General features: G+C 41.4%; 2 protein-coding genes across 7 annotated transcripts in view; both read right to left on the reverse strand.

The window, feature by feature from the left end:
* Nucleotides 1-3,099, reverse strand: part of TBC1D1 (TBC1 domain family member 1) — a 111,204-nt gene extending 108,105 nt beyond the window's left edge. For 4 of the 6 annotated variants that reach the window (XM_035323544.1, XM_035323542.1, XM_035323543.1 and 1 more), the window contains exon 1: nucleotides 2,045-2,281. The gene's annotated coding sequence lies outside the window, so the exon portion shown is untranslated. Of the gene's footprint in view, nucleotides 1-1,673; nucleotides 1,694-2,044; nucleotides 2,282-2,604; nucleotides 2,611-2,684 lie in introns of those variants that run through there. The other 2 variants (XM_035323540.1, XM_035323541.1) reach the window with 2 other exon arrangements.
* A 7,003-nt stretch (nucleotides 3,100-10,102) lies between these two features.
* On the reverse strand, nucleotides 10,103-27,560 carry PGM2 (phosphoglucomutase 2). Its single transcript, XM_035323548.1, has 14 exons — nucleotides 27,408-27,560; nucleotides 23,226-23,393; nucleotides 22,273-22,379; nucleotides 21,876-21,960; nucleotides 20,138-20,221; nucleotides 19,128-19,321; nucleotides 17,826-18,015; nucleotides 16,945-17,042; nucleotides 15,644-15,824; nucleotides 15,422-15,515; nucleotides 14,393-14,522; nucleotides 11,655-11,844; nucleotides 10,958-11,091; nucleotides 10,103-10,711 (listed from the first exon to the last, which is right to left on the reverse strand). The coding sequence occupies exons 1-14, from the start codon at nucleotides 27,462-27,464 to the stop codon at nucleotides 10,609-10,611; spliced, it is 1,815 nt and encodes a 604-aa protein (XP_035179439.1). The 5' UTR covers nucleotides 27,465-27,560; the 3' UTR covers nucleotides 10,103-10,608.
* Nucleotides 27,561-27,640: the final 80 nt, after the last annotated feature.

Below are 27,640 nucleotides of genomic sequence, written 5' to 3' on the forward strand. Positions count from 1 at the left end.
GGCCTGCAGCCAGAACTCTGGAAAGCAAGCCAGAATGAAATCCCACTCCTCTCCCTCCCTCTGATCCCTAACCGAGATTTACATTGGCTTCACTCACGCTGACAGATTTCTCTATCCACCTAGCAGGAAATGCAGAAGAATACAAATCAGAGCATGTATTAGGTATGTCACGATATGGTCACTGCAGAGAAGCGGTCCTTCTATGTTGCCATCAATGCACATGAAACAAGTCTCTTTGTTGGTGTCACAGTACAGCATCCATTCAGTCGCTCTCTTGGACAGCTAGTTGTAAGCCCCATCTTCTTGCAGCTTCAACCAACGCTTTTGGCTTGTTTTCTCTAGATAAGTAAGACCATTCAGATGTCATGCCACAGGTGGCTTTCAGTTTTTAAATAGCTCTAATTTAACCCAATCCGGCACTTGGAATCACGAAGTGCTCTTCCTTTACAAGGTTGTTCTTTTTATCCGATAGTTGCTTACTACGTGCTGTTTCCTTCTGGAACCACTTGTGAGTAACATCATGTACAAATCCAGAAGTCAGTTTGCCTCAGAAGTTATTTTTAATTTCCATTCTTTTTTTCATATGCTTGCATTAAACGCTGACTTTTTAAGGAGTCTTTTCATTGCCTTCAGCAGCTTCGGACATGACCCTGAATAATGTTATGCCACATATTCTGAGCAAATTGTTTGGATTTGTGGAAATAAGCACACCTAAAAGTATTTCCCTATACAGCCAGCATTTGTTTGACTCCTCAAATAGGTTACAAACAATTAAATAGATGAATAGCAAGGAAAGAGTTAAGCAAAATGGTAATATATTCCTAATTATAAACATAGAAGCTCGCAATCAGCTACCAAATGAAGAAAACAGCTTACCATTCCCACCCTTGACATCTGTTGCTACTTCCCCAGCACAGCCCACAGAAAGTAATATTCTAATGACTGAGGTTAGAACTTGGATACTTCCAAGCCAGCCTTGTACTGACCTGACCAGAACATTAGGCTGTCTTACCACTGCAATGCAATTAAGAAAATCTTTGTCACAGAAAGCTTGCTTGGTCAATTGCATCCCGAATGCCACTCCAATTCATTCAATTGCATCTCCACAGCCAAAATCCTTGTACCCAATTTTTCAGTTGACCAAATTATGAAGTGAAAATAGTGCCAAGACATCCATATACCATCGAATCTGTTCAGCCTTCCTTCCAAGCTGCCATTTTCCTCACCTGCAAGTATTTCTGCCTTTGCACCTTACCTGTGACTTCCAGCATTTCTATAAATCAAGCTGTGCTGATTTTCCACCTCATCCCTTGCAAGTATTAAAGGCACGTTCACCGGCTCAGCAGTGTTTGAGATTCGGGAGATGTCAATTTTGTTAATTTTGGCCCGGGATGTCCCGTTCAGCCTCTGGTGCGAGCAGCAGCACATCTCCCACCGCCTGCCCACGAAGGCTCCAGCAGCAGCCGGCCCCAGCGCCCACACACAGCACACAAGCGAGGTCTCAGCCTTTCCTACCCGCTCTATAAATAACCACACGTCTCCTAACCCTCACGAACACCTCACCGAGGGCTCATTCCCTCGTTAATTTAAAACGGGGGGTTAAAGGGGCAGAAAGGCGGTGGGGCGTCAGGGGTGAACTCCAGCCCGCTGTGGCCACAAAGGTGTAGCTTTACCCTCCGGGGGCGAGTCGCTGTGGTGCTCCGGGCAGGACCGGGCTCTGGCAGGAGTTACACCGAGGCGTCCCGCGCTGAAGGACGAGGAAGAAGGAGCAGCAGAGTTACAGCCAGCCCCTGACACTCAGCCCAACCGAGCGGCTCGGGACGGCCGCGGGTCCCTGAGGGGAGCGGCCGCGGGCCGGGTGCCCGCAGCCCCGCGGGGGACATTTTGGCAGCCCTGGGGGGCGGCTCGCCCGGACTCCTGCTCTTCCTCCAAGCTCCCAGCCGCTCTTCTCCTCCCACCCCAGCACAAAGCAGCCTTTCCCCCCACACCCCGGTCCCTCAGCGGGGCGTGGGGCCCCTCACGGCCGCCCCCGGGGCCGCCTCTTACCGCCGCCGCCACAGGATGTGCTCGCTGCAAGGAAGCGCCTTCGGCGGGCAGCGCCGCCCGCCCGCTGCCGCTGAGGGGACAGGGCAGAGCCGCCAAGGGGCTGAGGAAGGGCTCGGCAGGGGACAGGGGGCTCCCGAGCCGGGTCCAGGTAGCCGCCGCCTGCTGTTACCGCCCGGCCGGCCGCGGAGAGGCGAGCCCGGGGCCGCCCGCACCTGAGGCGGGCAGGGCAGGGCCGAGGCTCCGCAGCCGGCAGCCGCCTCTCGCCGCCTCCCTCCCACCCTCCTTCCTCCCGCTGCAGCCTCCAAGGGTAAAAATAGCATTGGGGCGGGGAGCAAGGGGGTGGCGGCCCCCGGAGGGCAGAGCTGTGGGGTCGGGAGGGCTTGGGGGGGGGGGGGGGGTTAGGGAGATTCAGGGGGGTGCGAAGTTACCAGAAGTTGCAGGCGCAGGTTGCAGGACTGGAGGTGTTGTGGAAGGAAATCGCCTCAGGAAGCTGGGCCCGGCGCTGTATGTGAGCCCGGGAAGCAGCAGGACCCCCCCAGCACCCAGCACAGTCCAGACCCTCGCAACCTCGCCTCCTTCACCATCCCAGTCCCGGTGGGTGCTGGCATCCTTGTGCCATACGCGCGTCTGGAGCAGCTCCGTGACAGAGCTGGCATCAGCTGGGCCTTGCGCTGCCAGCCAGCCTCAGCAATTAGGGGTCCGGGGACTTAATTACACTGCTCTGCAAGGGCGCTCTCCAGATGGTCAAGGCACCCTACGTTCCAGCCCTGCAGACCGCTCTGACTCTCAATTAATTCCGGCTCTTCTTGGCAGTGAGACAGCTGGTTTGCTTGCTTTTAAGTAAGTAGAATCAAAGCTTTCTCCAGAAAATTTGCTCTGCTGCTAACGTGCGCTGCGCTGTGAGGAAAGTAATTAAGTAGGCTGTCAAATCCTAGCACAGCATTTCCCCAGATTATGAAAAACAAGTCGCAGGTCAGTCTGTAAGCACATCCCATACTTACAAAGTGTGCAGTGGTTCTATCTACATGGCTTCTGCTTGCTCCGCATACTTTTATAGGATTGATGATCTGTGGGTAAAAGTATGAAAGCAGCAGCTCGCTCAGAGCTGTTGTTCCCAGTCTGTACTTTGTTCATGGCTTGCTGCTCCTCCTACAGACACTGGATGCAGACACAGGAGCACCTCGTGTTTTCAGTGGCATCCCCAAAGAATGCCACCCCTGCAAGCCTTGCCTGTCTCGTGTCTTCCCACCATCACAGCTAACAACAATGGTACGTAGAGCTACCAGCTGCCAACCTTAGCATCTGAGACAAGTCCTTTTGCTTACTTTATGTCTGCAGCCTGAGCATTTCATGCCTCTAGTAATCAATCATGTTATGGAAGACAACAAACTGCAATCCTCAATTAGACAGCTCCAGCACTTTGGCCAAGGCTAACGTATTCCCAGATTATCAAGTGGCCAAGAAGGCCAGCAGCATCCTGGCTTGCATAAGAAACAGTGTGGCCAGCAGGGCTAGGGAAGTGATTGTCCCCCTGTACTTGGCTCTGGTGAGGCCACACCTCGAGTACTGTGTTCAGTTTTGGGCCCCTCACTACAAGAAGGACACTGAGGTACCTAAAATGATACAGAAAAGTAGGAAATAGGGTTGTGCATAAAGTCACCTTCCATTTCTGGTTTTAGCACCTTTCCCAGGGCTGCAAGTACGGTCCACCATCCTCATGATCCTACAGCTACACTTTCCTGCACATAGGTATGTGCATGCTGCATTTGAAGAACAAAAAGATAATTGTGGCTTGTACATCTGTGACACATTTACCCAGGATGCAGGAAGACCACTTTGTTTTCTTCTTGGCCTGAGCAGAACGTTCAACCTACTTTCCATGAAAGTTTCCTAATGATGAACCTCAAGGATACATTGGACAGCATTCCTTCTCCCTATTTCCTGCTGAAACAGTAACTTATGTAGGAAAAAAAAAAAAAAAAAAAAAAAAAGTTTAATTTGTGAAAAATTAGAAGAAAACCAGAAGGGGGTCATATGTTCGAGTCCATGAGAAGTAAATGCTTCCATGTGTTCTGGGAACACATGTAATGTACCAAAGCAGAATCTCTGTATTCAGGTGAAAGCCCTAAACACCAGACTTCCTAATTCTATTCAGTTTTCTGAAATGGTAAATCTGTGTGTGCGTGATGATTGTTGTTTTTTTTCCTTCAGGACTAAGGAAGAGAAGCATCTGGTCATTTGATCCCAGCTGAGGTAGGTTTGTAAACTAGCACAAAGCAGATCAGTGAAATGTAGGCTGAATACATCTGCGCAGGGGGAGAGGCAGAACTTTGGGCTGCTGTGATTGTGGATTCACCCTTTGAAGCACAGCTAAGCAAACAGGAAGTTTAAAGTTTCCACCCAAGATGCTTTCAGAGCTGAAGTTCCTCCACAGCCAACAGTTGAGCAGTAACAATGTGGATTATGACTTAGAATGTGGGTACCTATGATGTGCTTAAATTGCATTAGAAGCATCTATGCTTCCCCAATGCTTAATCATACCAATCAATTTCTAGTTTTATTATTTTAAACAAAAAAAAAAGAAAAAAAGAAAAAGGCCAAGTCTTTATTTGTGATTTGTTTTGTGTGCATCTATTTAGTACCTCATTAAGGACCTGATACTGTTTTGTAGTCCTTTGACTTAAATGATAAAGTACTACATTCTTGTCCAATGACATTGTATCTCCAGACACTCTCTATATATGGTCCCAGACATTCCATAAACAAAATTTATTAGAATTTATTATTTATTATGTCATGTTTGCCTGTTTAATATTCTGTAAAAATGCATGACAGCAACTTTACTCAGTGGTTATCTTTGTAGACAAGAGGCTTTCTGTTACCACTCATCGTGAGTAAAGAGTCATGAAAGAGCTGAGCGACTGTTACAGAGCCTCTGTGTTTTTGCCCTTTCAGATTTTGTGATTAATCCTCCCTCCCCTTCACTCCCATAAATACATCTGCAAATGACTTACCAGTGATTGTGTATTTCAACCTTTTCCTTTTGTTTGGGAGCTGCTGTTGCTATGCCACCATCATTTGTATTGCATTTTATTTAGGTGATATTAGGAGATGATTAGATAGTTTAATAGGCTCATCCCCTTATGCACAATGTTCTGGTGGTGCATGACCTCATTTCAGTGACCTGGCAATCGCTATTCAAAAGAGAAATGCTGGCTTCCACTTGGAAGTTGGACAGAAGCACTATCCTTGATGAATTTGTGTACTTACGTAGTACAAAAGATGAAGATTACCTTTGATTAATTTTGTACTTGCGGGCAGAGAACAGTTTTGTTGGTGATTATTATTTACAATTAATGTTTATATTTTACATAATGTGTGGCATCCAGGTGCCTTCCACCATGGGATCCTGAACGTCCCTAATCTTGTAAAGATTTATGTGGGTGCTTAACAAACGGTCCTGCCCTGTTTAATGTCACTGCTCACAGTGACTGTTAAGCCAGGATATAAGGTTTGGGTATTGTTGATGTGTCAAAATAAGAAGCACCAGCACTAGAACTTTGGAAAGAGATAGCAAGCAGGAAATTTATGAAAATGTTGTAAACAAATTAGTTACAGATCTAAACATACTTTAGGAATATGAGAATAATTGTTTATCTATTACATTTTTATAGTGAATTCCAGTCATCCCTGGATGCTTTGTTGTTATACTGCAAAAGTCTCAAATAAATCCTCCTGCAACCCAAGTACAATGCTTGTATTTTTCATACCATGCTGTGGACCAAGTTCACAGCCTGCAAGGAAGATGAAATGTGTTTACTTACTTCTGTCCAAACTGTTTCGTAAAGTTTACTGAAATAAAAATGGAAATAAATTCAAGGGTGGTTTTAAGCTGTGACTAGTAAACAAACGAATAACCTTCAAGTGAAATGCATCAGTCTAGTCTTGCAGCATTACCCTGCTTTTATTTGTATGGCAGAGTTGTATGTACTGTGGTAATTTCTTCTTAGTCAAAAGGCATTTCCTCCCCACCCCCACAGGCACGATTTCCTACTGGATCAAATGTTTACAGCTGGTGTTGACTTTCATTAGAATGATGAGTATTCATCTGTTATAAAAATCAGGCTCATTTTACATGCTTTTGGTAACTCAGGGATGCATCTCTCTCTGGAAGCAGCCAGGAGTTCCCTGACACTTGGGCTCCGTCCAGGCTCCAAGCGTTCTTTATCCCTGTCTTGGCAATTGCCATTTCTGGATAAAACATTAGTGCCTCTGCTCCGAGTTCAAGGGTGGTTGCTCACAAATTACATTTGTCTGTTTTTTAATGACTGTCCTGGGATTAATCATCGCTGTATTGTCTAAATTGGCTTTGTTACTTCACACACCCCTTTGAGGGAGGAATGAAACCTGCCGTGAAACAGTTCACGCTCGGTGCCCATTCCAGCGCCCAACGCTAACTGCTCTCTGGTGTGCTCTTATTGCTTACAGTGCAGTTCTTTATTGCAGCTCTAGATCCTCTTTCCCTAACACAAGACGGAGTTAGCAAAGACCCCAGCAACAGTAACTTTCATCTTGTAATTCTGTAGTTCATCATAATTATTCATCAACTTGAGAAAGCAGTGTTTGATTTTTATTCCCTCCCCCCATGAGGTTTAAACTTCAGTTTTGAACAGAGCAGGGAACAGAGCAAGCTGATTCCTTGCCCCTGGGAAGACAGAACGATAGACTAGACCATCCTCTTGACCTCATCTGTACTGCTTCTGAGGATGATCTAAAGCCACCTAGAGGCTGTTCTGGTATAGGCTGGCTCATTGCTGGCCTCACTGCCAGTCTTTTAAGACTCTTGGAGAGTTCTCCAAGTGCAGCCCCTCAGGCCTATGAGAGGTTGCATGATGGACTCTTTGTGGGATGTCTGTAATGGCCTTTCGCAGCCTGCCTTACACCATAGTCACCTGCTCTGAAGACCTCCTGCATAACCTAAAAAAGGGGTTCTCAGGCTGATACCAGTAAATCAGTCCCACTGTGCTGGTACCTGGCAGAGGTAACCAGCCTAGGAGATCAGTTAGGTGGAAGATGAGGGAGGAATGAGGAGGTTCCCTACTAAAGGACGGTGACAACAGTGGCAGCACCATCATGGCCCCACCATAAGCATGATGGCAGAACCAGCTGGCAGCCACCCACCTACTGCAAACATCCCAGCACACTGAGGGCCTACGAGAGCTGAACTGGCTGGGAGATCTCAGGGCAGGACAGATGCAGTAATTAGCATGTGTAGCTGGAACCCTGCCACGTAGATCTTCCGCAGATAACGGCATCAGCTCAGTAGAAACCCAGCCTGTCACGGGAAGCTGAGCATTAGAGCTGGCCATCTGGATCTCCTTAGCATCCCTCAGGACCGAGGCACCTGGCAGACTCTGGCCAAGGCTGAATACAGCTGGCTTTCCTAGAGAGAGAAAACATAAGCTAAAGCCAGATATGTGCTTGGCATGTAAAAGGCAGATGTAAAGCAAACATGCCCCTCTAGCCTATGCAGATATTCAGATAAATACAGAAAATAATTACAATAAATAAATAAATCAGGACCTCTAACTCTACTGTGTTCAGATCTTCCCCATGAATTTAGCAAAGAGCCTTTTGTCACATTCTGTATAAAAACGAATGCAAGACTTGCTGCCTTACAAGTGAAAAACAAAAAACAGCTCAGGACTGCAGGCTTGTACAGATCCACAAAGCCCCCCTGTCTTGGGCAGAGCTCTCTGGCACCCAAATGTGGGGCCCCACACGCCCGGGGATGTCACCAGCTGAGCAAGGCTGCCAGCCAGGCCAGCAGCAGTGCATCCAGGCACACTGCCTCGAGACCAAACGCAGCCGGGGCAGGATTGCCACACAGAAAGAAACGGGAGCCTTGAGGGTGCCAGAAGATGGCGAACACCCCAGACAAGATGTGGTCCCTACTCGTCTGTCTTCTGGCAACGGCACTGCTGCTGGGTGGCCTGTCTTAATGCTGACCCCCAGCTCACAGCGGTGACACTGAGGCTGGATTCCACAAACATACCAGCCTCAGGAGCACTGTCAGCTATCCAGGCAGTGAGTGCTCTGCGTTGGGAGCTTGGGCACAGCTGTTTGCTTTGAAGCTCGGGGTGCAGTGCAGCACAGGAAGCTGTTTTGCAAGACTAGCCTGTGGTTAAGCTACACGTTAAACTCTACCAAGAGTGAAATTCAAGTATTGGCCCAACATTCACCCTTCAACTTCCCTCATAGCCAGCATCTTGAAATAGGGCCCCCTAATCCTGTTCTGGCAACTGTGCACTCATGTCTCCCCCTCCTCCCCACTAACCTGACACTGGGCTAGAGAGTAGCGTGTGTCCCCAGCAGGGAGTGACCAACTGGTACCAGGCGGTGGTAGATGACTACCCAGAATGTATTACTCCTGAAAGAGCCCATCTCATATACCAGAGGGCTAAAACAGTCATAGCTGAAGATAAAAAAGCATTAAAGTCTTGAATTTATAGACAGTACATATCTACGGTTGTAAATGTATTCATGTCACAATTTACAGTTACCAAATCAGTTTCTATGTCTCCCACAAGCTTTGTTTGCCTACCTGTTCTGCCAGAAGTGATGGTGCAGCTGAACGTAACACCCTACATCAGCCGTTATCCCATCCACCCAAAAGACAGCATATTTTCTAGGGAGGATGTTCAACACAGAAAGACTCCTACCTGGAATGGCAGTGGGAACAAAATAAGGAAAAGTTCGGAGAATCCGGTGCCCCAGTCTTGCATTTTGCTTCTTATGCTCCCGCTCTTTTCTTTTAAATCAAGGTGTAATAGACAGCAAGAGCACGATGGAGCTATTTCCCTCTAACTTTGTTCTCCAACTTTTTATGCAATCACCACATTCTAGCTCAATTCAATCATTTATCCTCTCTATTATTAAAGTGTCTTTAATAACAAATAAAACTTTTCTGCCACAAAGTTGAGTGGAAATGGACTGGTTATCAATTAATCTAATAATGAATGTCAGGATCTTAAGAAGTTCTACTTTGCTTTTGAGAATCAGTTAAGATTTACACTTGCAGCACATACATCTAAGAAGTCTAAAATATTGTATATTTACTTTAAATCCTTAATTTGTCATTAGAGTTTATTTTCAGAAGGATGAAACAGTAGTAGTTGGTATGTGTAGAAATTTCACACTGAAGGCTGATTGCACTCAAGTGAACACTGAGACTCCCTTTACAGTTACTACTACAGTCAGTAACCCCTAGGGTCCTGTTTAGGAATGTGGATCGCGTTATTCAAGGCACCAAATAAACATATATCAATAAAATTGATAAAACAGCCAGGAAAAGCTGAAGTGTCAGCCAAAGAACACAGGGACTACTCCTTTCTTTGTATCCTCTGATTATAACTCCGAAGAGTGTAAGGCAAAAGCAGGCATCACACGTTAGCTAAGATGGCAAGCAAAGAACAAGCTGAGCCCCTATTTACTAGGCACAGAATGGCAGATTTCATTCCTGATGAATAATTTGCTAAATTTGATCCATGCTTGACCTAGCAACTAGTCAGTGTCATACCAGAAGTAGTTATGATGAGGAGGTTCTTTACCCAAGATGATACCCAAGATCACACCCAAGATATACTGGGGCTGTTAGAGATACACTGATACTCCAAGGAAATACTGAAAATGCAGAAAAACCCTCTATTAAAGTTAACTGGTAACCTCCACATAACCATCTCGGACTCTGCATGTGCAGATGACAGCAGGAAATGAAATGGAAACTTCTGCACTAAATTCAACATGAGGAGTTATGCAGCAAGTCATGTAGCATACAGCAGGACAGGACCTGACACTGGGGTACGCGTTGAATGAATTATGCTTAGATCAATGAGGCAACGGAAAGGTGCTGTGCGCAGATACATTCTGTCTTAAAATGTTCATGGTATTGAAAGGTGCACTTTGCACTTCTAAGGAAGAAAGGTTTAGCACACTTAGCATCTCCAACCTGGAGTTTGATATGTAGTCCCACTGCAAACAGAAGCTTTCCAGCAAATTCATGTGACTTCCTTGTTTATTTGGGCAGAAACCTCTGTCTAAGGACCACTATTTCTGAAACAACTGCCCCAACTTTGCCAAAGTTTCACCACAGGCTTTCAGGTCTTATTAACAGGAGCACTCGCTTTACAAATCTAAACCTAGACAGAGTTGCATAAGATTACACACATATAAAAGAAATAAAAGTTCCCCCCAAACAGGCTGCATTTCAGAAATCAAGACATTACTTAGAGTATTTAATTAAACAAGTATTGTTTGAAATACATTCAGAGACAACATTTTGTTCATAAGCTGACTGGCTTTTTTTTTGGTCCTTCGAGGGTAGACATGCTTCCCTTCCAAAACAAGACACTACTTCGAAGAGTATGCAGAATGGATCTTAATAAGAGCAGAAGTCTTTCAGTCTGTGTTCTCAGATATTTGGTCCTAAAAATCCTTACTTCTTAAACAATGCATTTCTAACACTGCCAAAAAAAATCCCACTATGGTAGTAAGTTTTCTATTTTACTCAGTCTTCCGCTGAAGATTATTTTTTTCTGGTTGAAAGAAGTGTTTTTCAAGAGCATTGACCAATTCATCCAGTTCCTTCTTCAATTGCTCGACGTCACTAAAAAACAAAATGCACACAAATACAGAAAACATTGTCAGAGTAGAGAAGCTAAAAAGTAGATTTTCAGCCTGATATATTTTTTTTAGGCAAACATTATCTATCAATGATAAATGTATATACTTGAGTTCTTAGAACGACTACGGGAGTATTATTCAATAATGAACAGCCCTTTCCCCACCAAAGCAATATAGAAAACCCGCTCAGCCCCTACTGCACAGCATTTACCCCTGTAAGCGACAATACCTGTTTCCAGGAGGTGCACAAAGTTCAGAATAGTATTTGATTTTGGGTTCTGTCCCACTGGTTCGCATCGTGGCCACTCCTCCATTAGCAAAAGTGAATGTAATCATTTGGCTACTTTTACTAGTGGGAAGTATCTAGAAATAGTAAGAAGAATATATTTATATGTATGTAACATTTTGAAAGGGACTACACTGACTTCAAAACAAACCCCATGACCTGATGTCATATAACATGACATCACTGCTGGGAAGCTTATTTCAACTCTAGTCAACATTTTAGCTGCAAACAGGAATTGCTCTATGATGAGCTTCCCCAGGAGGAAAAAAGAAACATGGCTCATGGAAGGCTGAGGAACCCCAAACCACATCTCAGTAGACTGTCTAGCTTACACTTAATAAATTAATGCAAGACTGCTGCAGCACGATAGCAAGATCCTCCTCCTTCTTTGGAGATTGCCACCTTGGAGGGAAGATAAAGAGGGAAGATGTGGAAAGAGAGAGGGAGGAAAAGGAAAAGAAAAGGGAAAAAAAAACCAGCCTTGATTTATTCCCCACCAAAACAAAACAATCATCCCAAATGTATCTCACCTTCGACTCAGAACTGAACATAGTATGTTTTAGAGTATTTATCTGTAGAATATTTTTAGATGTGTTTGCACATACATACACATGATTGTGTGTAATAAAAATGTACTTACAGCTTTTTGATCTGGCTGGCTGCTGTCATACCCCGTAGTTAGATCCCTTATTCCAGAAACTTTAAATCTACCACAAGATTTTGGGTATGTGTTTTCTCCATCGTAATTCCTGAGGTTGTCAAAAAGCTGTTGAATCACTTTAGGATCGTGACAGATGAAATATGAAGCTTTGGTAATATGGAGGCCATATCTGTGAAGACATGATACTAATTAATTGAAAAAGTAACGTTCCTGTTAGAGTTGTACACCACACACATTATACAACCCTCTAAAAAGCATGAATCTATACTCATGGTCACCCAACTGTAGCATAACTTCACCCTGTTACAGTTTTAAAAAGGCCTTGACAGGTCAGTTGCCCTATTTTACACACTTTAAGAGGAAAAGGTCTCTGCACAGAAATTTCCTTAATGATTGAAAATGAGAAAGCTTACTTTGAAATCAAAAGGAAAAAGAATGATGCCGTTATCATCTTGGGAAGTTCTAAACACCAAAGGAAGAGAAAGGAGTATTGCTAAATAGGTCCCTTGACTGGATGCTAGCTGACCTCTTCTGAGTAAAAGAAATTCCAGACCTTTTTCCAATCAAGCTTCAAAGGCTGCTGTCCCATTAAAGTCTTTCTATTGAACTAAACTGTTCCCAAACATCACCTCTTTATGTTGTCTGTTTACTGGCAGATGGCATGATGCTGAATCTGCATCAAAACCAAGTTGCCTGATAACATGGACTTTTCAGAACAACACACTATTGGAAAGCCTACAAGCCTGGGCTGCTTCTTTAAGTGATCTTTTCCTGAAGATGAACAGTTCATGAGTATCCTTGGTGCCAGGGAAAGTCTGAAGGGCAGAAGCTTTCGCTGGCACTATGATGTTCATGCTAGAAATCTGGAAAGTTTCTAAAGGAGCAACACGTTTATACATAAATGGAAATCTTGAATGAAAATAGTTGTTAAATCAGTCTTGCGAACCCAGCAAGGGAATTAAAAAAGCCTATCCTACATTTGAAAGAAGTAATGAACCTGTCAGGACTGTGTCCTTTTCCTGATCTACCTTGGCTTTGGGATGAGGTAACAATGAGAACAGATCCCCATACTATACCTCCAAAATACAGAGTAGAGTTTCTTCTGCTTCAACAGCAGTTCACAAGACAATCCTGACCAGGAAAAAAAGAAGTAAAGGAGTAGAAAAGTGGAAGACTATACTAGCCACAAAAACAAGCAAAAAAAAATAACCCCAAAGCAAGACAAGAAAAGCCCCACAGTTATCAAGCATCTGTTAAGAAGACAGATTTGTTTTCCTCCCTTGATCTGTAGCTTTTCCATGAGTGGTGGCCATGCACATAGACACAAACAGTCTTACTCTGAGGTGCACCTACAGGCTGCTTTTGTGCTAAACAAGCTATGACTATCAGAAGCCTCTTCAGTGGCCATTATCACAGCGACACTGTGGCATTGCTAAGTTCCACTCAGCTAACTTTTCTGATTCTGAAGGCAAGCTGAAGCAGGTGTTTGTTTACCAAATGAACATTTAAAAGAGCACGTCAGAGTGTTCTCTAGGAACTAGCAGTTAAGGAAACTCTCAAGTCAGATACTCTATTTGCAGCTCTAGGCATGATTTTCTCTTCCATGTTTTTGTCCTATTGTTTCATGAACCCACCTAAACTACCATGTGCAACAGCTGATAAATTCCACAACTTATGCATTGGTTTTGCCACCTGCTTCCTTCTTAAATGGTTGGTAAAACAAGCATGTCTAGTACTGCACACAAATGAGAGCTCTGAGGATAGGTGAAACAAGCAGCACCAAGGCTAGAGTTTTCCATGAACCTTTCTTCAGGTTCCACCACAGCTTTGCTAGTGATGCTACCAGACATGAAGACGTAGAAAATATCCACCAGCCTGTGCTGCTCCATCCTTTCTAACTACAAACCTCCAAACCCCACAAGTAAAATCCCCTGCCCCATAAAATCCAATAGCCATCTCAGCTGTTGATTTCTGCAGGTCCTAGAGTATGTCAAAGGAAAAAAAACAAGTAGCACCTAATATTGAAAGCTCTCAGAGGGCCATCCAGCTGGATACAACAAATAGAATCAGTTATAGAACTTCAGCTGAATCAGCTCAAATATCAGTATTCAGGAGCAGAAAGACAAACCAACATATACCATTGATCCAAAAATGAAAGATGGAATGATAATAGTATAGCTGTAGTGCCAACTAGAATTAATTTAATCACCAATAGCCCTGCAAGCAGGACAGAAACAAGCTGGCTTCAATGGGTAACATAAATATGCCAGAGCTACTTAGGCACATTCTGCCATTAACGTTTTTGTACATCTAGTATGTTCAAGCAGCAAGAAGCACTATGAGCTCCACAGGGCAACAATACTACTGGGAAAAACAAAACAAAGCAGACAAAAAACTCCAGTCTTTTGTACAAGAAAGAGCCCAAGAGCAGAACTTCTCAAATGGAGGAACCCCTTCACAAAAACAAAGAAAAATGCTATGAAAATCTCACTAACAGTTTAAGAATTAAAAAAGTAATTCTTTCAATACCTTAAAACTGCATAAAAACAAGTCATATATGTATTCATACCCATGACAGAGGAGAGCTTTCTAGATCACTGTTACCATACTCCTGTACTTCTATTTCTTCATGTGCAGTAGGTTACTATCAAGTCCTATTAACCAATGTATGTGTCATGAAGAAAATCCGGTTATTAGACAATTATAATCAAACTCACTCATCATAGACTGCTTTCAGCTGCTGAGACAAAGACATATTCCTGGTTGCCAAAAAACTAGCCATCTCTGCAGTTATAACAGCAGCGCTGACACCATCTTTGTCCAGAACAGCAGGACAGCACATATATCCTAAACAAAGGAAAATTTTATATATATTATTTACATATTTGATTGATTTTTATAATGGAAGTAGATATTAGGGGATGGGAGAGTAGCACTGGTGGAGGAGGGGAACGTAAGAAGGGACATTGTTCAAAGGAGAAATGTGTATTGCCATACTACACACATTTTAGAATTAAACCCAAAATATTTTCAGTATAGCCTAGGATTTGAAAATTGTTTACGTTCTAATCAGCGTTAATTTAATAAGCAAAGTATTTAATGTATTTTCAGCACTTATTTGCATCTTATCTCTGCCACGTGCTCCTGAGTACTTTTGGAACTCTCCTAAAAAGAAATGCACATTATAGGAAAAATGCAAGGATGGCACTTTATCTTAGATGTGAGTACCCTTACATAGTAGCATATGTTAACACTGGGAACTATCCATGAGGTAGTCACATTTCCTCTGGTCTTCAGGCACTGAGATACTCAAGAAAGTGTATTACATCTTTACAACCTCTATCTCACATACTAATAGCTTTTATTCATGCCTTTCCAGTTTACAGGTATTGTTTGGAGGAGTTTTTACTTTCATGTTTAAATTTAAGTGTCAGCTACACATACTCAACTTGAAATTTACAGAAATGTGGTTGTTGTTTTTTTTGTTTGTTTGTTTTTAAATAGCTTCTAGGGAATTTACAGTCCAAGTCTACATCACCGTTACTGAAAATACATCCACCTAGTTTGCATCACCACACTTGGTGCTCAACAGAGATTAGGACTGCATACTAGTAATATCAATCAGCCAAACGGATGATAGCAATTACTCCTATTAAGTTGAGGCCATTTGGCTACACAGCTATTTTTGGCAGTAGTCCACTCTCACTATTTTACAGGATTCTAGAATGCAATATTCTCTTTCATACCTATAGCCTCTTCAAATGCAAAAAGTACAGCTTTTCCCTGATCCATGAGCTGTTTGGCACGGTTCCCCATCCACTTAAAACCTGTCAGTGTTTCCTACAGCAGTGAGGAGGAAAAAAAAAAACACATTAAGAATAAAAGCAATGCTTGACAGAGACAGAGGACACAAAACACTGAGTAGGAAAGCAAATAAAAGGATATAGAATAAACTTGTAACAGCTTACCTCAAAGTGAAAACCTTCCTTTAGTGCAATTGCTCTCAGGATTTTGGAAGAAACTGTACTGGATAACATGTAGACATCTTTGATGGCACAAGCATCCCTATTCTGATTTTTCCAGCAAGTGAAGATCCACCACCCCAAAAGAGCTCCCAGTTCATTTCCAGAAAACACCTTCCATTCACCGCTGGAGAAAAAAGAAAAAACGTATATGAATTCAAAGGACAGTACTGGAAAAGATCTAGTGGTTCTTTCATATATGAATATTAGCAAATAAACCCACCACATTTGAATTCCGAATAACAGTAACATGACATTTTGTATCCATTAAGAAAAAAAAATCTTCCCCAAAGAAGTCTGAAGTTATATTCCTCCTCAGTCATATTTACCAACTTAGGAATTTATCCAAAGATGAAAGTGATATTTCCAGTGTATTTTAAATTTTAAAAACAACAACAAAAAAAGCCAGTAGATACAAATTACAAAAATGAATGGCACAGACATGAAAATACAATTCCCAAACGATCAGTAGGTTTGTTTGACTTGGTGACAAATGCATCAATCCGTCATTGAGGAAGGCTTGAAAAAAATCTCAAATAGTTTAAAACTGTATATATTAAAACTGACCCATTGTTAGAACAAGAAAAATTGAAGGAAAAGACAGATGTCAAAATTGCTCAAAAATGCCAGTCATGAAAGGGGACAGTGGAACTGTCAAATTGGCAAAAATGAATACCTACAGAAACAGTACCTGTTGTGAAAGAGAAGCAGACTCAGTCTCCCGCACTTATTGATGCCATCAGGCACTAAGCAATGCACGGTAACGATTAGCTGAAGCGTGCTGAGAGAATGTGCTCTAGCAAGAGTTTGTCTCAAAGCAGACATACAGATACTATGGAAGCCTGTATTTGTATATGAGTAGTGTACAAAAAGCTGCAGTGGAATTTGGAAACAATGAACGACCAAAAGTTAGGTGACAATTAAGGGTGGCTAAACCAATTAGCAAAAAGGCAGCAGAATGAAAGCACCATAACCTCAATGGTGGTAATTACAATAAACTAACAACCCCCTCGGAGTCTCTGGTAGCTATGTTTTTAGACAAAAGAGAAAAAAAAAAAGAAAAAGAATGTTTTTTCACTCTTTGAGCGGAATGAGTTCATTCATACTACATATTTCTGTGTCTTAGTCCAAAAAAAAAAGAGACTACTGTGACTATTCTATCTTCCTCTGCAACACAGACAGCCAGAATACCTCAAATCTGTCTGACCTTTAAGTCCAAAGTGGTTTGAATTTATTTGTTACCATACCTTTCCTGTTTCTCAGCCACTGCAAGTCGATCAGCATCTGGATCATTTGCTAAAATGATTTTTGCCCCATCTTTTTCAGCCAAAGCAAAAGATAATGTCTGGAAACAGTGATAAGCAACACAAGAGAAGCGTTAATACTCCCAAATAATATTTTTGCTATCTTTACAGACTTTAAATAAACTTTGCTGGTTTATTTAATCTCAAACACCCAAAGTCATGAGTGTCTACAAACAAACAAACAAAAAAAACACACCACTACCCCAATCACTTAATTTACGTTTAACCAATTCACAGGATATAAGCCTGGCAACAGTTGAGCATGAGCAGGATATTTAATTTCACCAACATCATTCCACTTCTGTAGATTGATTCAAAACCTAAGTATGTTCAATAGGGTCTTTAATAATAAAATGATCATACTTGTATCAGAAATTCCAGCCTCCTAATGATCAGGATTGCCAGTGTGGTTTGAGAACAATTTAGTCTTTGCATTTCAGATGTAAACTAGAAACTTTCCAAAATTGACAGTAAAGGTCTTTACTTTTTATTTATGAATTTTTAAAAGTAACTGTATTACTCTGCTTTGCGTGCAGATGCTGCACATTCTGATCGAGAGCAGAAAAAAGTGCAGTTTAAAGTTATAGCTAATTATTACCTGATTGGTCAAAGAGAGTTATGAATTTTAATGAAATGATTCAAGGAAAATCCTCGATAAACATAAAGATATAAGAACAGAAATAAAATAGTCTTTTAACCAATATTTACAGCCATGAGTGTTGGCAGAAAGAAAACAGCCAAGTTGCTTGACAGACTTTGCAACTATTAAGATATATATGTGTATATATATTTACAAATATTAAGTAATAAATAAATATATTTACCAGAACACCTTTGCCTTCCTCAGGATTTGGATACTTCACTGTGGGAAATTCTGGATCAGGATCCTTCTGCTCCGGAACAGCAAAAGGAGGTCTAAGGTCAAATGCCTTGAAGGCCAACTGCACAAATTTATGACCTACACCATGCACAGAAGTATGAACAAATTTCAAGTTTGTTTCCTTATTGATATTCCTGAAATAAAGCAGATTAAAAATAAACTTGAATATAGCAGAATATTCTATATGAAAATTCACTGTGTTTGGGAACTGATGCGACTCATTATTCTATAGCACTCTTAACATGAAAAACTAAAGGAGGTTGCTTTTTAAAAGTAATGGCTTCAAAATTAGTTTAGCCATGTTTTTCAGCTCTGCAAGTTCCTGTAGATACCTAACGTTCTGGTACATGCAAGCCACTGGAATAAGACAGTACACTCTATACACCTCAAAGGAGGCGAGTGGAAAACAAATACAACTGACTAGTAAGACTCTTCATCCCCAGCTCTGGGATTTAAGCCATCTCCAAAGACTGAACACAGTGAACCTACAGGAGCATGTCCCATTTGAACTCATTCATTTTTATAAATTACTTTGCTAAAAATGTGGGAAACGTAAATACATTAAAACTCACTTAGGCCTGCCTTTCTAGTAACATTGACTTAGCTTTTAGCACCAGTTACTGGTGACTACTGGTAGTTAAAATTTTGATGCCAGTAGGCAGATTAACAGGCTGTTGCTTATCTAACCCACAAATTGATTCTACCTGATAATCACGAAGAGAAGCATCCACTTCATCTCCTTAGGTGAAGTTTATGCTGAGCAAGTGACAGCAATACACTGGTGCAAGGCTTCCGAGGTTACCAGGAGCACATGCAAGGCTAGAATTATAGAGCAAGATCTTCTGTCAAAACTGCCTGGTTCACCTCCTCTCTTAGCAGCTCATTTTAGGGCTGTGATTCAGCAACATTATATTGGATAGTCAGTGCCAACCCTTAGTTTGCCTCTAGCTACACAGGATAGCCCCAGTCTTCCAGCAGCATTTGGCTGATGCATGGCCACACTAGTCCAGGGAGATAATATAATCAGAAACTAATTACTCTCTTTGCTGAGTTAGATTTCTGCCAGCACAGCTTTATGAACTGGCTTGCTATGTCATCACACGGTTGCCAGTACTACTGCAAAAGATCACAGAAATGTACAGACAGAACTGGGAAACATGACAGAATCGTGGCTGCCCTGACTTTAATTTGAACTGCCATGCTGACATACCAGCTGGAAAATCCTGTACCTTAGCACACCAGTTACCTGTGAAAGCACTGTTTCTGTATGTCTTTGAAATATTCCTTATTGACAGTGGCATACGGGTCATGAAGTAGCACGCTGCTGTCAATTAGTTTATCATCCCAAGCCTGAGGCCATGGCTCTTGATTCTCCTCAATAGCCTGAGAAATTCCTTTGTCGTGAGGGGAAATGATCTGAGCACCATTTTCCCAGTAAACCTAAATGATAAACGTGGTAAGAGAGTATTTTGGTCATTAATAATGTAGGACAGCTTTGCAATTTTCTGTTGGCTAAGATGTATTTGATAGGATATTACAGTAAATTCAACTAAAGTATACCCAGAGTATTTCTATGTTCATATTCTCAGTGTTTCAAACCCCATTTTTGTTCTACAAAAAAGCTATTAAATTTTACCAGAGCATATTTAAATACATAATGAAACATAAAATGAAGCTCAGCTCATTTACTGAGAAGACTCAAATATCAGTCTGGCTGTTAGCCTTGGAACTGATGATATTGAATTCCCCATGATATTTCAGATAGTTTCCACATGATTTTTAGATATAATTGTTATATATAAAAAAGAATTCTTTAGAGAAAGTAAGTGTCAACGAAATGCATTTATCACAAAAAACATTAAAGAGAAAGGCACAAAACCCCTGTAGCTGCCTACAGCAGCAGCCTTGCCATAGTAGCAAGCACAAATTCAGCTAAGTTTCAAGATGTTCATTACTTTAGTCCTCTGTTGTTTTTTTATTGCCTACACATCCAACAGCAGGCCTTATGTTTTATGTATAAACAGAATTATGTTTTAATTTTTGGCAGTTATTTGCACAGTTCCTCCTACTGATGGTTTACAAACCGTGGATTTAAGGAAAGATACCTAACAGCATCTGGGTCATGTATTCATGTAGCTCAAATAACAAAAAGCATCAGCAAAAATGAAGTTAATTTAAAAAGTAATTGATAAAATATCCAAATGGATTTGAAAAAGCTATCAAAAAGAATCCAGAAAATAGATCATACAGGTTTACCTTGTAACCATTATCTTGTTTTGGATTATGGGAAGCCGTAACCATAATTCCAGCACAAAGCTTCAGATGAGTTACTGTATATGGCTGTAACAAGAAGAGGTTAATTGACATAGACTATGAAAAATATTATAGGAGGTTTTATTTTCATTCTTATGAGAATACTTCCATACTGCTAAATAAAAAGTTCAGGATATGATTCCTACAGACTGACTCCCTAAAGCAGAAGCTAAGCAGTACTTGATCCACTAGGCTCTGTGTGGTACAACCTTAGTCCTTGCCACTTCTTTTGCATCTTTCCATTAATACATATTTAGCACTGTTTCAGATACTTTGTGGCTCACTAAGTAGCATTTTGATAGAAGGAAGCTGAATGCATGTGTTGCCTGCTGCAGAATGGCTTGAGATACCTCAGGTCTTTAAGAGTGTAAAGTCTGTTGGGGTAATGACAGAACTCTGTGTACGGTAGAGAGAATGAAAACTGCAGCATTCTCATCCATACCTTGGTTTGAGAGCAGTCCTCTAAGCAACTACTCCATCATGGTGTAGAAGAGAATTGTTTTGGAGAGAGCTATTCTAAATTAATCCAAAACAGATGGAGTGAGTAACAGAAATAAAGCATTATTTGTGACCAAAGGTCCAGTTGGAATTCAATCCTGACTTTCTATTTAATAGCAAATAAAATTAACTGTAGTTCTTGCAACACTGCTTTAAGCTGTTCCACAAAGAAGCATCTGGCGCTCTATCTACCAAAATTTGTATCAATACAGGAATGCTGTATACAAAGTCTTCAACCCTCTATGCTCTGTTTGCAGCATTTACTGGAGCAACTGTTATCAGAGGAGAAACTGTTGCATGTAGTGGAACAGAAGTTTTTTCTTTTTATTGTTCTAGAGCACTGACCCCTAGTGTAACGTACACCTAGATTTCTAATTTACCCCTAGATGGTGTACATGCAGACACATTCAGTTACTTCTGGCGTAAAGTCACTGCGCTCTTAACAACCTGTGTTTTCAGAAAGCTACTGTGGATTCAATATCCCCCCAAAAGAAAAAAGAAAATCACGAACTAAGCTTCAAAGTTTCAGAAGTTTCAAACTTCTTAGTTTCAGTCCAACTTCTGACTCCCCTAGCTTCTAGTTCTATAGCTTCCTCACGAGGGGAGCGGAGGGGCAGGCGCTGAGCTCTGCTCTCTGGGGACAGCGACAGGACCCGAGGGAACGGCACGGAGCTGGGACAGGGGAGGGTCAGGCTGGGTTTTAGGGAAAGGTTCTGCACCCAGAGGGTGGTCGGGCACTGGGACAGGCTGCCCAGGGCAGTGGTCACAGCACTGAGCCTGCTGGAGTTCAAGAAGCATTTGGACAATGCTCTCAAATATCTAGTCTGATTTTTGGGTGGTCCTGTATGGAGCCAGGAGTTGGACTCAATGATCCTTGAGGGTCCCTTCCAACCTGGGATATTCTGTCGTTCTATTAAACTAGAAACTATGAGATGTCTTCTACAGAAAATATGCCTGAAAGTGTGAACAAATACAAACATGTCCCATTGTCACAGGTATTCTACTAAGCTTCTTCAGTCTACTGCTGTGGATGTTGTAAACCAAATCTAGCTAAACAAGCATAAAAAAAACTGTAGTTAGAGTTTAAGAAGTCAAAAGTGGTTTGTCTAGTTTTCCTTAATGTATTAATTTTTGATATCTCACATAATTTTTGTGTATATAAATATGTTATAGAAAAACCTACCACAAAAGGAGTTGGTGTTATATCAGAGAACAGATAAACTGGAACTCCCTGGCTGATGAAGGTACTAGCTGCAAGTCTTGCAAACCTATTAAAAAGAACAAAAAACATGGAAATGTATTCCTTAATCACCAATTCATTTCTTAGAATTCACACTTTTTTTCTCCAATTAAAAAAATAAAATAAATCCAAATATTATATGCAATTTAAATGTTTTCATTCCCTATTCCCAATGCACAAAACACAACTGTAAGAACTGCTTTGGTATTAAGAAAACAAAAATACTATAAAGCCCTCAAAGTAATTCATTCTGGAGAAAGAGAAAATATTGTTGAAATAGTTTTAAGACCATAACAAATCATGTAAGACATCTACAACATACTTAGTAACTAAAAAGTACCTTTTGCTACTACCTCCACTTGAAAGATGGGCACGAGCGTCAAAACCAATCACAACTCCTCTCTTTTTCAGGTCACTGAAGTTCTTTTCAAGGTATCTGCAAAATCCCTGAAGACAACAACAAATCCACTTCATTAGCATAACAACAATATTTAATACATCATTGTATTAAGACGATCACTAAGATGTTCACATCTTAGAGAGGTAAGCACACATCATCTCACTGAACTGCACTGCAATTCAATTCATCTAGGACCAATAAACCGGTACCCAAGCCCTTCGAATCAATATAATGAAGTTTTCCAGCATTTAAGCACTTTTCCAAAAATGAGAACCAACTCCAGAAAGAAACACTTAACACAATTAGTCTGAACTGCAGATTTTGAGAAGTGATTTAGTTCTTTTACGTCTCAGATGAGGAAGTGAACAACTGGCCAACATTTCACTTTCTGAATTGAATCTCATCCTTAATAATGACACCTGTTTAGGGCACCAGCAGTCCAGGCAGCAGCAATGTTAAGGACTGATCTACTTTAGTTCCTACACGTGTGCATACATATTCACTGCATTTATGTAAATTTACATACAACCTGCACAAAGTTTAGTCAAATGCTGGCTACCTTTGCTGTTTTGTTTTGCAGTTGTTATGCCAGGAGTAACTCATCCTTAGCTTAACGAGCTGTGTATGAATTTAATTGTAAAACAAATATGGAAGATAACTTATTTTACCAGCTTAAGAGCTTCACTCTGTATATTTTTGGCGATCAGCACTAAGAATTATTTAAGTGACTTCTGAAAATTGGGAGAATAAAAAACAAACAAACAAACAAACAACAACAACAACAAAAAACGACAAAAACCTTGTACTTCCACAGCATGCCTGTTTGCTTGTTGCGAGGCCCTTCCATTCCTACATACATCCAGTTAAATGAGAAAATATGATGAACACAATACCTGTGTTGTCTGGATAATAGTCAAGTCATTCATGTGAGAAATTCCTGCTCCCATGGCAGCCCTGAGCCCTGCTGTGCCAAATTCCATCCGCAAGCCAAAGCATTTCTGTAGTTCTTCCACATTTCCTTCAGCAACCAGTTGCTTCACTATTGCAGAAGTTTTTGGATTCTGCAGATACAAAAGAAAACCAAACAACTAAAAAACATTTCTAAAATATCTGAATTTTGTGGGGTTTGTTTTTAAACACCTTAAGCTTCTTAACAGAACTGACATTCTTCCCCATGTTCTCTACTGGATAACTTCAGTATTACAACAGCACACCACCTCTGGAAGCCTGGAACTGTTGCTACATATTCTGAATTTAAAGTCAGCACAATTTCAACTACTCCTTACTTAGCTTTATCTCCTTCAGTAAACATGCTGCCTTGGCAGCAGCATATATATCAGTTAGGAAAGTGAAAAGATTTCCAAGATGTCAAACTTAAGTTTTTCTTGTTTTAAAACAAACCCCAAACTTTACAGTTCAGAGAATTTTTGTCACCAGAATACAACTACTCTAAACAGAGCAGAAAGCAAGATGACTAAGAAATATTTATTACTTCCACAGTGCTGTGAGCTAACAAACAAAACAACAAAAACCACATACAGTTTTCTGAGGTTTGGCTAACAAGAAAGAGCAGAAACAGACTGGTCAGAAGATAAAGGTAACAATTTACACAAAATATATGTGTGTTTGTGAAAATATATTAAAGGTAAAACTCAAGAGGAAAGCTTGACTACTATTTCTGAATTCTTAAATACAATGACTGTGCAGAACAGTGACGTGTAGTCACATCAGGCTTGTTATAAACAGTGAAACGTTTCTTTTCTAAGTCTTCCTCCTTTTCTTGGTGTATTACTTGCATGATATAACTATTACCAGCTCTTTGTTTCTGAAATTAGTAAAGTCTTGTGTTCCCCAACACCTCAGTAATGTGGGATTTCTCAAGTTTAACATTAGTTTGCCTCCCTGAAAACTGACGAGCCAAGAGGACAGATGGCACACTCCAGCCACTAGGCAACGGCGTTATGCAAAGAGGCGGCATGCTCCGCAGGTTAGTCACGGCACAATTACACACACTTTACACTGGAGTACAAAGATTATTATTTCCAAATGATCATAAGCTTTGACTTCTGGTCAACAAAATGACCTCATGAAAGTCATAGACTTCACTATTTTGTGGATAACCCAGGCATGCTTAGAGCAAACGAAGGCACATCATCCTGGGCACAAATAGATAGATTTTTTTCCCTGCATCTGCAGAAAGTGCTGAAGAACATACACAATAGCAGTCATCTGGGTAAAGTTTTATGAAAATGTGTAAGCATTCTGTGCATCAAACTCAGACCACAGTTTGTAATACCTAAGGAACAAACCATGTTTTTCTTAGGCATCTTAGACATCACCGCACCTGTTGCTGAAGGGCAAATGTGATAGTTTAAATAAATACTCAAAAAGCCAACAAGGCCTTGCTGCAAATAAGCAAACTGTATAATGCAGAATAAGCTGGACTCCTTAAAGAAAAGAAGTTGTTTTTCCCAGGTGCAATAAGCAATTTTGTACCCCTGAATTACTGACTTCCAGTTTAAAAATGAGCAATTTACCAATCCAGGAGTGCTGTAACTGAACCCTCCTTGTAGGAGGCTCAACTTAATTCTGATAGCTTGATAGAAAAAGCTTGGTTACTTGACTTCAGTTGTTTGGGTTATCTTCTCCCCTCCATCAGAAGCATTACAAAATGGTAAAACTTCAGCCCAAGTCTGTTTAATATAGACCCAGGGTTTTTCCAGAATTACCACTATAATTGTTTATGGCTATGTTCTCCTAAAAATCTGCTTTTTTTTTTTGCCTTTTTTTTTTTCTCCCCTCTTTTTGACTGTACATACTGTTGTTCCCATTTTATTCCAAGCCTTGCAGAATTCTAGGAGCATTATGATGCCAGTGTATATAGTCAGGGGAAAAACAAACAAACATAAACCAACTTTTTAAAAGCAGAAGAATCTCTATAAAAGGACCCAATTGTATCTGAAGGATCTGAAGGATGAAGTGCTGCTTTTTTTCATTCCTCTTTGTGTTTTTTTTCTATCCTCAAACAAGCTGGATAAGATTATGAAAATACTGATGTCTCTGACTACAGCAGCAGGTGTTATAATACAGAATTAATACTCATTACTGCAATTTGTTTAAACATCACCTTGCTACATATGAGGTATTTACACCAAATGAAGGCCCTAGAGATGTTTCCTCTGCAAAAAAAAAAAAAAACCTCTCAAGGTTTTAAAGTAGAGGGACAGCTACTGACTAAACATGTTTTGTTTTTAATAACAAGAGAAGCTATCTTCTATCCATAATTTTATGTTGATAATAGAATGAATGAAAAATATGATACTTATGTAATGAATACAGTGACGAAAAGAGCTTGGTAATATGCACAGTAATTGTTACCTCCAGTGAAGTCAGCAGGACCATTTCCATGCATAAGGGTTTGCTCTTGCAAACTACTATTTTGCAAGAAACACTCAACTTATCATCATTAAAAATTAACTTTTCCCTTCAAATTCAAAAGCAGTCCTTCCCATGGAGGTTTTTTTTTTTTTTTTTTTTTTTTTTTTTTATAATATCAGAGTAAATGGACAAGGGTTATATCAGATTAGGCTGTTGCTTAATGCAAACACTGCAGGAGCTCCCTGAGAAATGAATGACAATACCTTCCTACTTTTCAGCAATCTGCAACGAGGTATTGCATACTGCTCAAATATTACTGCAATCAAAGACGCAACTGTTAACAAAGAACTAACCTTTAAAAAGGTAAAGATAGTTCAAGGGATGCTGATTTTCACAAGGGTTTCACAAAATAATTGGAATAATCAATTAAAATGAATTGATTAAGCAGAAAAATGGAATATAATTAACAAAGAAGTTATTTATAATTAACATTAATCAAAGAAGTTATTTTACTGAAATAAAGCACCCTTTAAAACCAGACTGTTTTCTCTAAAATCAATTAAACGGAAAAAGATTACACAGAACCTGGTCTAATACCCCAACAACGCTGAAAGAAGGGCTGGTATGGCGCTGCAGCATCATTAACAGCAATAGAGCTGTCAAACAATCTTTAATGAAGTATCACAACAAACTGGAAGTACTTCCAATGATGGCCTTTAGAACCTGGAAGTATTTTTTAATATATGTGTGTGTGTACTTTATGTTTTCAATGATGGTCTTGAATAAGCAGAAGACCACCTACTAAAAAAATATGTAGGTTACAAAAAAACTATACAGCATTGTACAGTGATTTAAAAAAAGGGCAGTCATTGAAAGTGATATAAGGGGGACAAATGGCCAATGTGTTCCACTACAGCCAAATGAACAAATTTCGTGTATTGGGACAAAAAATGCAAACCACATATAGCAAATGCAGACCTGAATCTTAGTGGGAAACGCAGCAACAAGCAGCTACATAAGCATTTCCAAAACACCCCCCTGGCAAAAAGTTTCTTTGGACATGCGGAACATAGAAATAAACAGAGGATTTTACTTCTGTGTACAGTACTACCCAGATCAAAACTGCAGACAGAGAGATGTTTTAAGGAGTTTAAGCACCTTCCCAGGAACAGACGTGCTGCATACTAAAGCCATAGCAGAAAAAGGCAGAGAAAGAGCCAAGGCACCAGACCGCCGTGGGGATGAGGTTCACCGCCACGTTACTGAAGGCAGGTCGCCAAGCGCTGGCTGGCACTACCACGATGCTGCCTTCTGGTTTCCTGGTCCTTTCGAGGCAAGCCTTTTTGGAAACAGCATTTTAGCAAAGGGAAACATGGAGGTTTAAATACTCTGAGACAGACGACACGGCAAGGCATCCTCGCCTTGAGCATTTTACGTCTAGGAACCTGTAAGAGGAGAGGTTAGGAACAACACGGGAAGGAAATTCAGACAGAAAGCCGTGCAGCAGGGGCTGTGTCAGAGGGGGCTGCTCTGACCGGGGCAGGGTCCCCACCGCCGGAATGACGGACGGACAGACAGACAGCACCCCCGTTGCCAGATCCCCCCAAGAGCCCAGCGCCTCCCTCCCCAAGCCCCCAGGGGACCGGGACCCCCCTCTCCGCCCCGGGCAGGCCTGGCAGGGCCCCTGCGCCCCTCACCTTGTCCCACAGCAGCCACTGCTCTGCCGCCCGCCTGAGCGCCGCGTCCCCGGCCATGATACCGCCCGGTCGCCTCAGCCCCAGCCCCAGCCCCAGCCGCAGCCGCCCCGGCCGCCCCGCTCCTTCCCTCTTCCGCAGCGGGGCCGGGCCGTGCCGAGCCGCCCCACCTCCGCCCCGCCCGGGGCCGGGGTCAGGGCCGCCATGTCGCGGTTTCCTCAGCCCGGCCGCGGGGG

The sequence above is a fragment of the Oxyura jamaicensis genome, chromosome 4, assembly GCF_011077185.1.
Source record: "Oxyura jamaicensis isolate SHBP4307 breed ruddy duck chromosome 4, BPBGC_Ojam_1.0, whole genome shotgun sequence".
NCBI classification, from domain to species: Eukaryota; Metazoa; Chordata; class Aves; order Anseriformes; family Anatidae; genus Oxyura; species Oxyura jamaicensis.

Coding starts and splice junctions, on each gene's coding strand:
- PGM2 (XM_035323548.1), bottom strand. CDS start 27,464: ATGGCCGGGGACGCGGCGCTCAGGCGGGCGGCAGAGCAGTGGCTGCTG. Junction 22,380..23,225: donor CTATTATCCAGACAACACAG/GTATTGTGTTCA, acceptor TGTTGTCTTCAG/GGATTTTGCAGATACCTTGA. Junction 11,092..11,654: donor GCCAGCCAGATCAAAAAGCT/GTAAGTACATTT, acceptor TACTATTTCTAG/ATACTTCCCACTAGTAAAAG.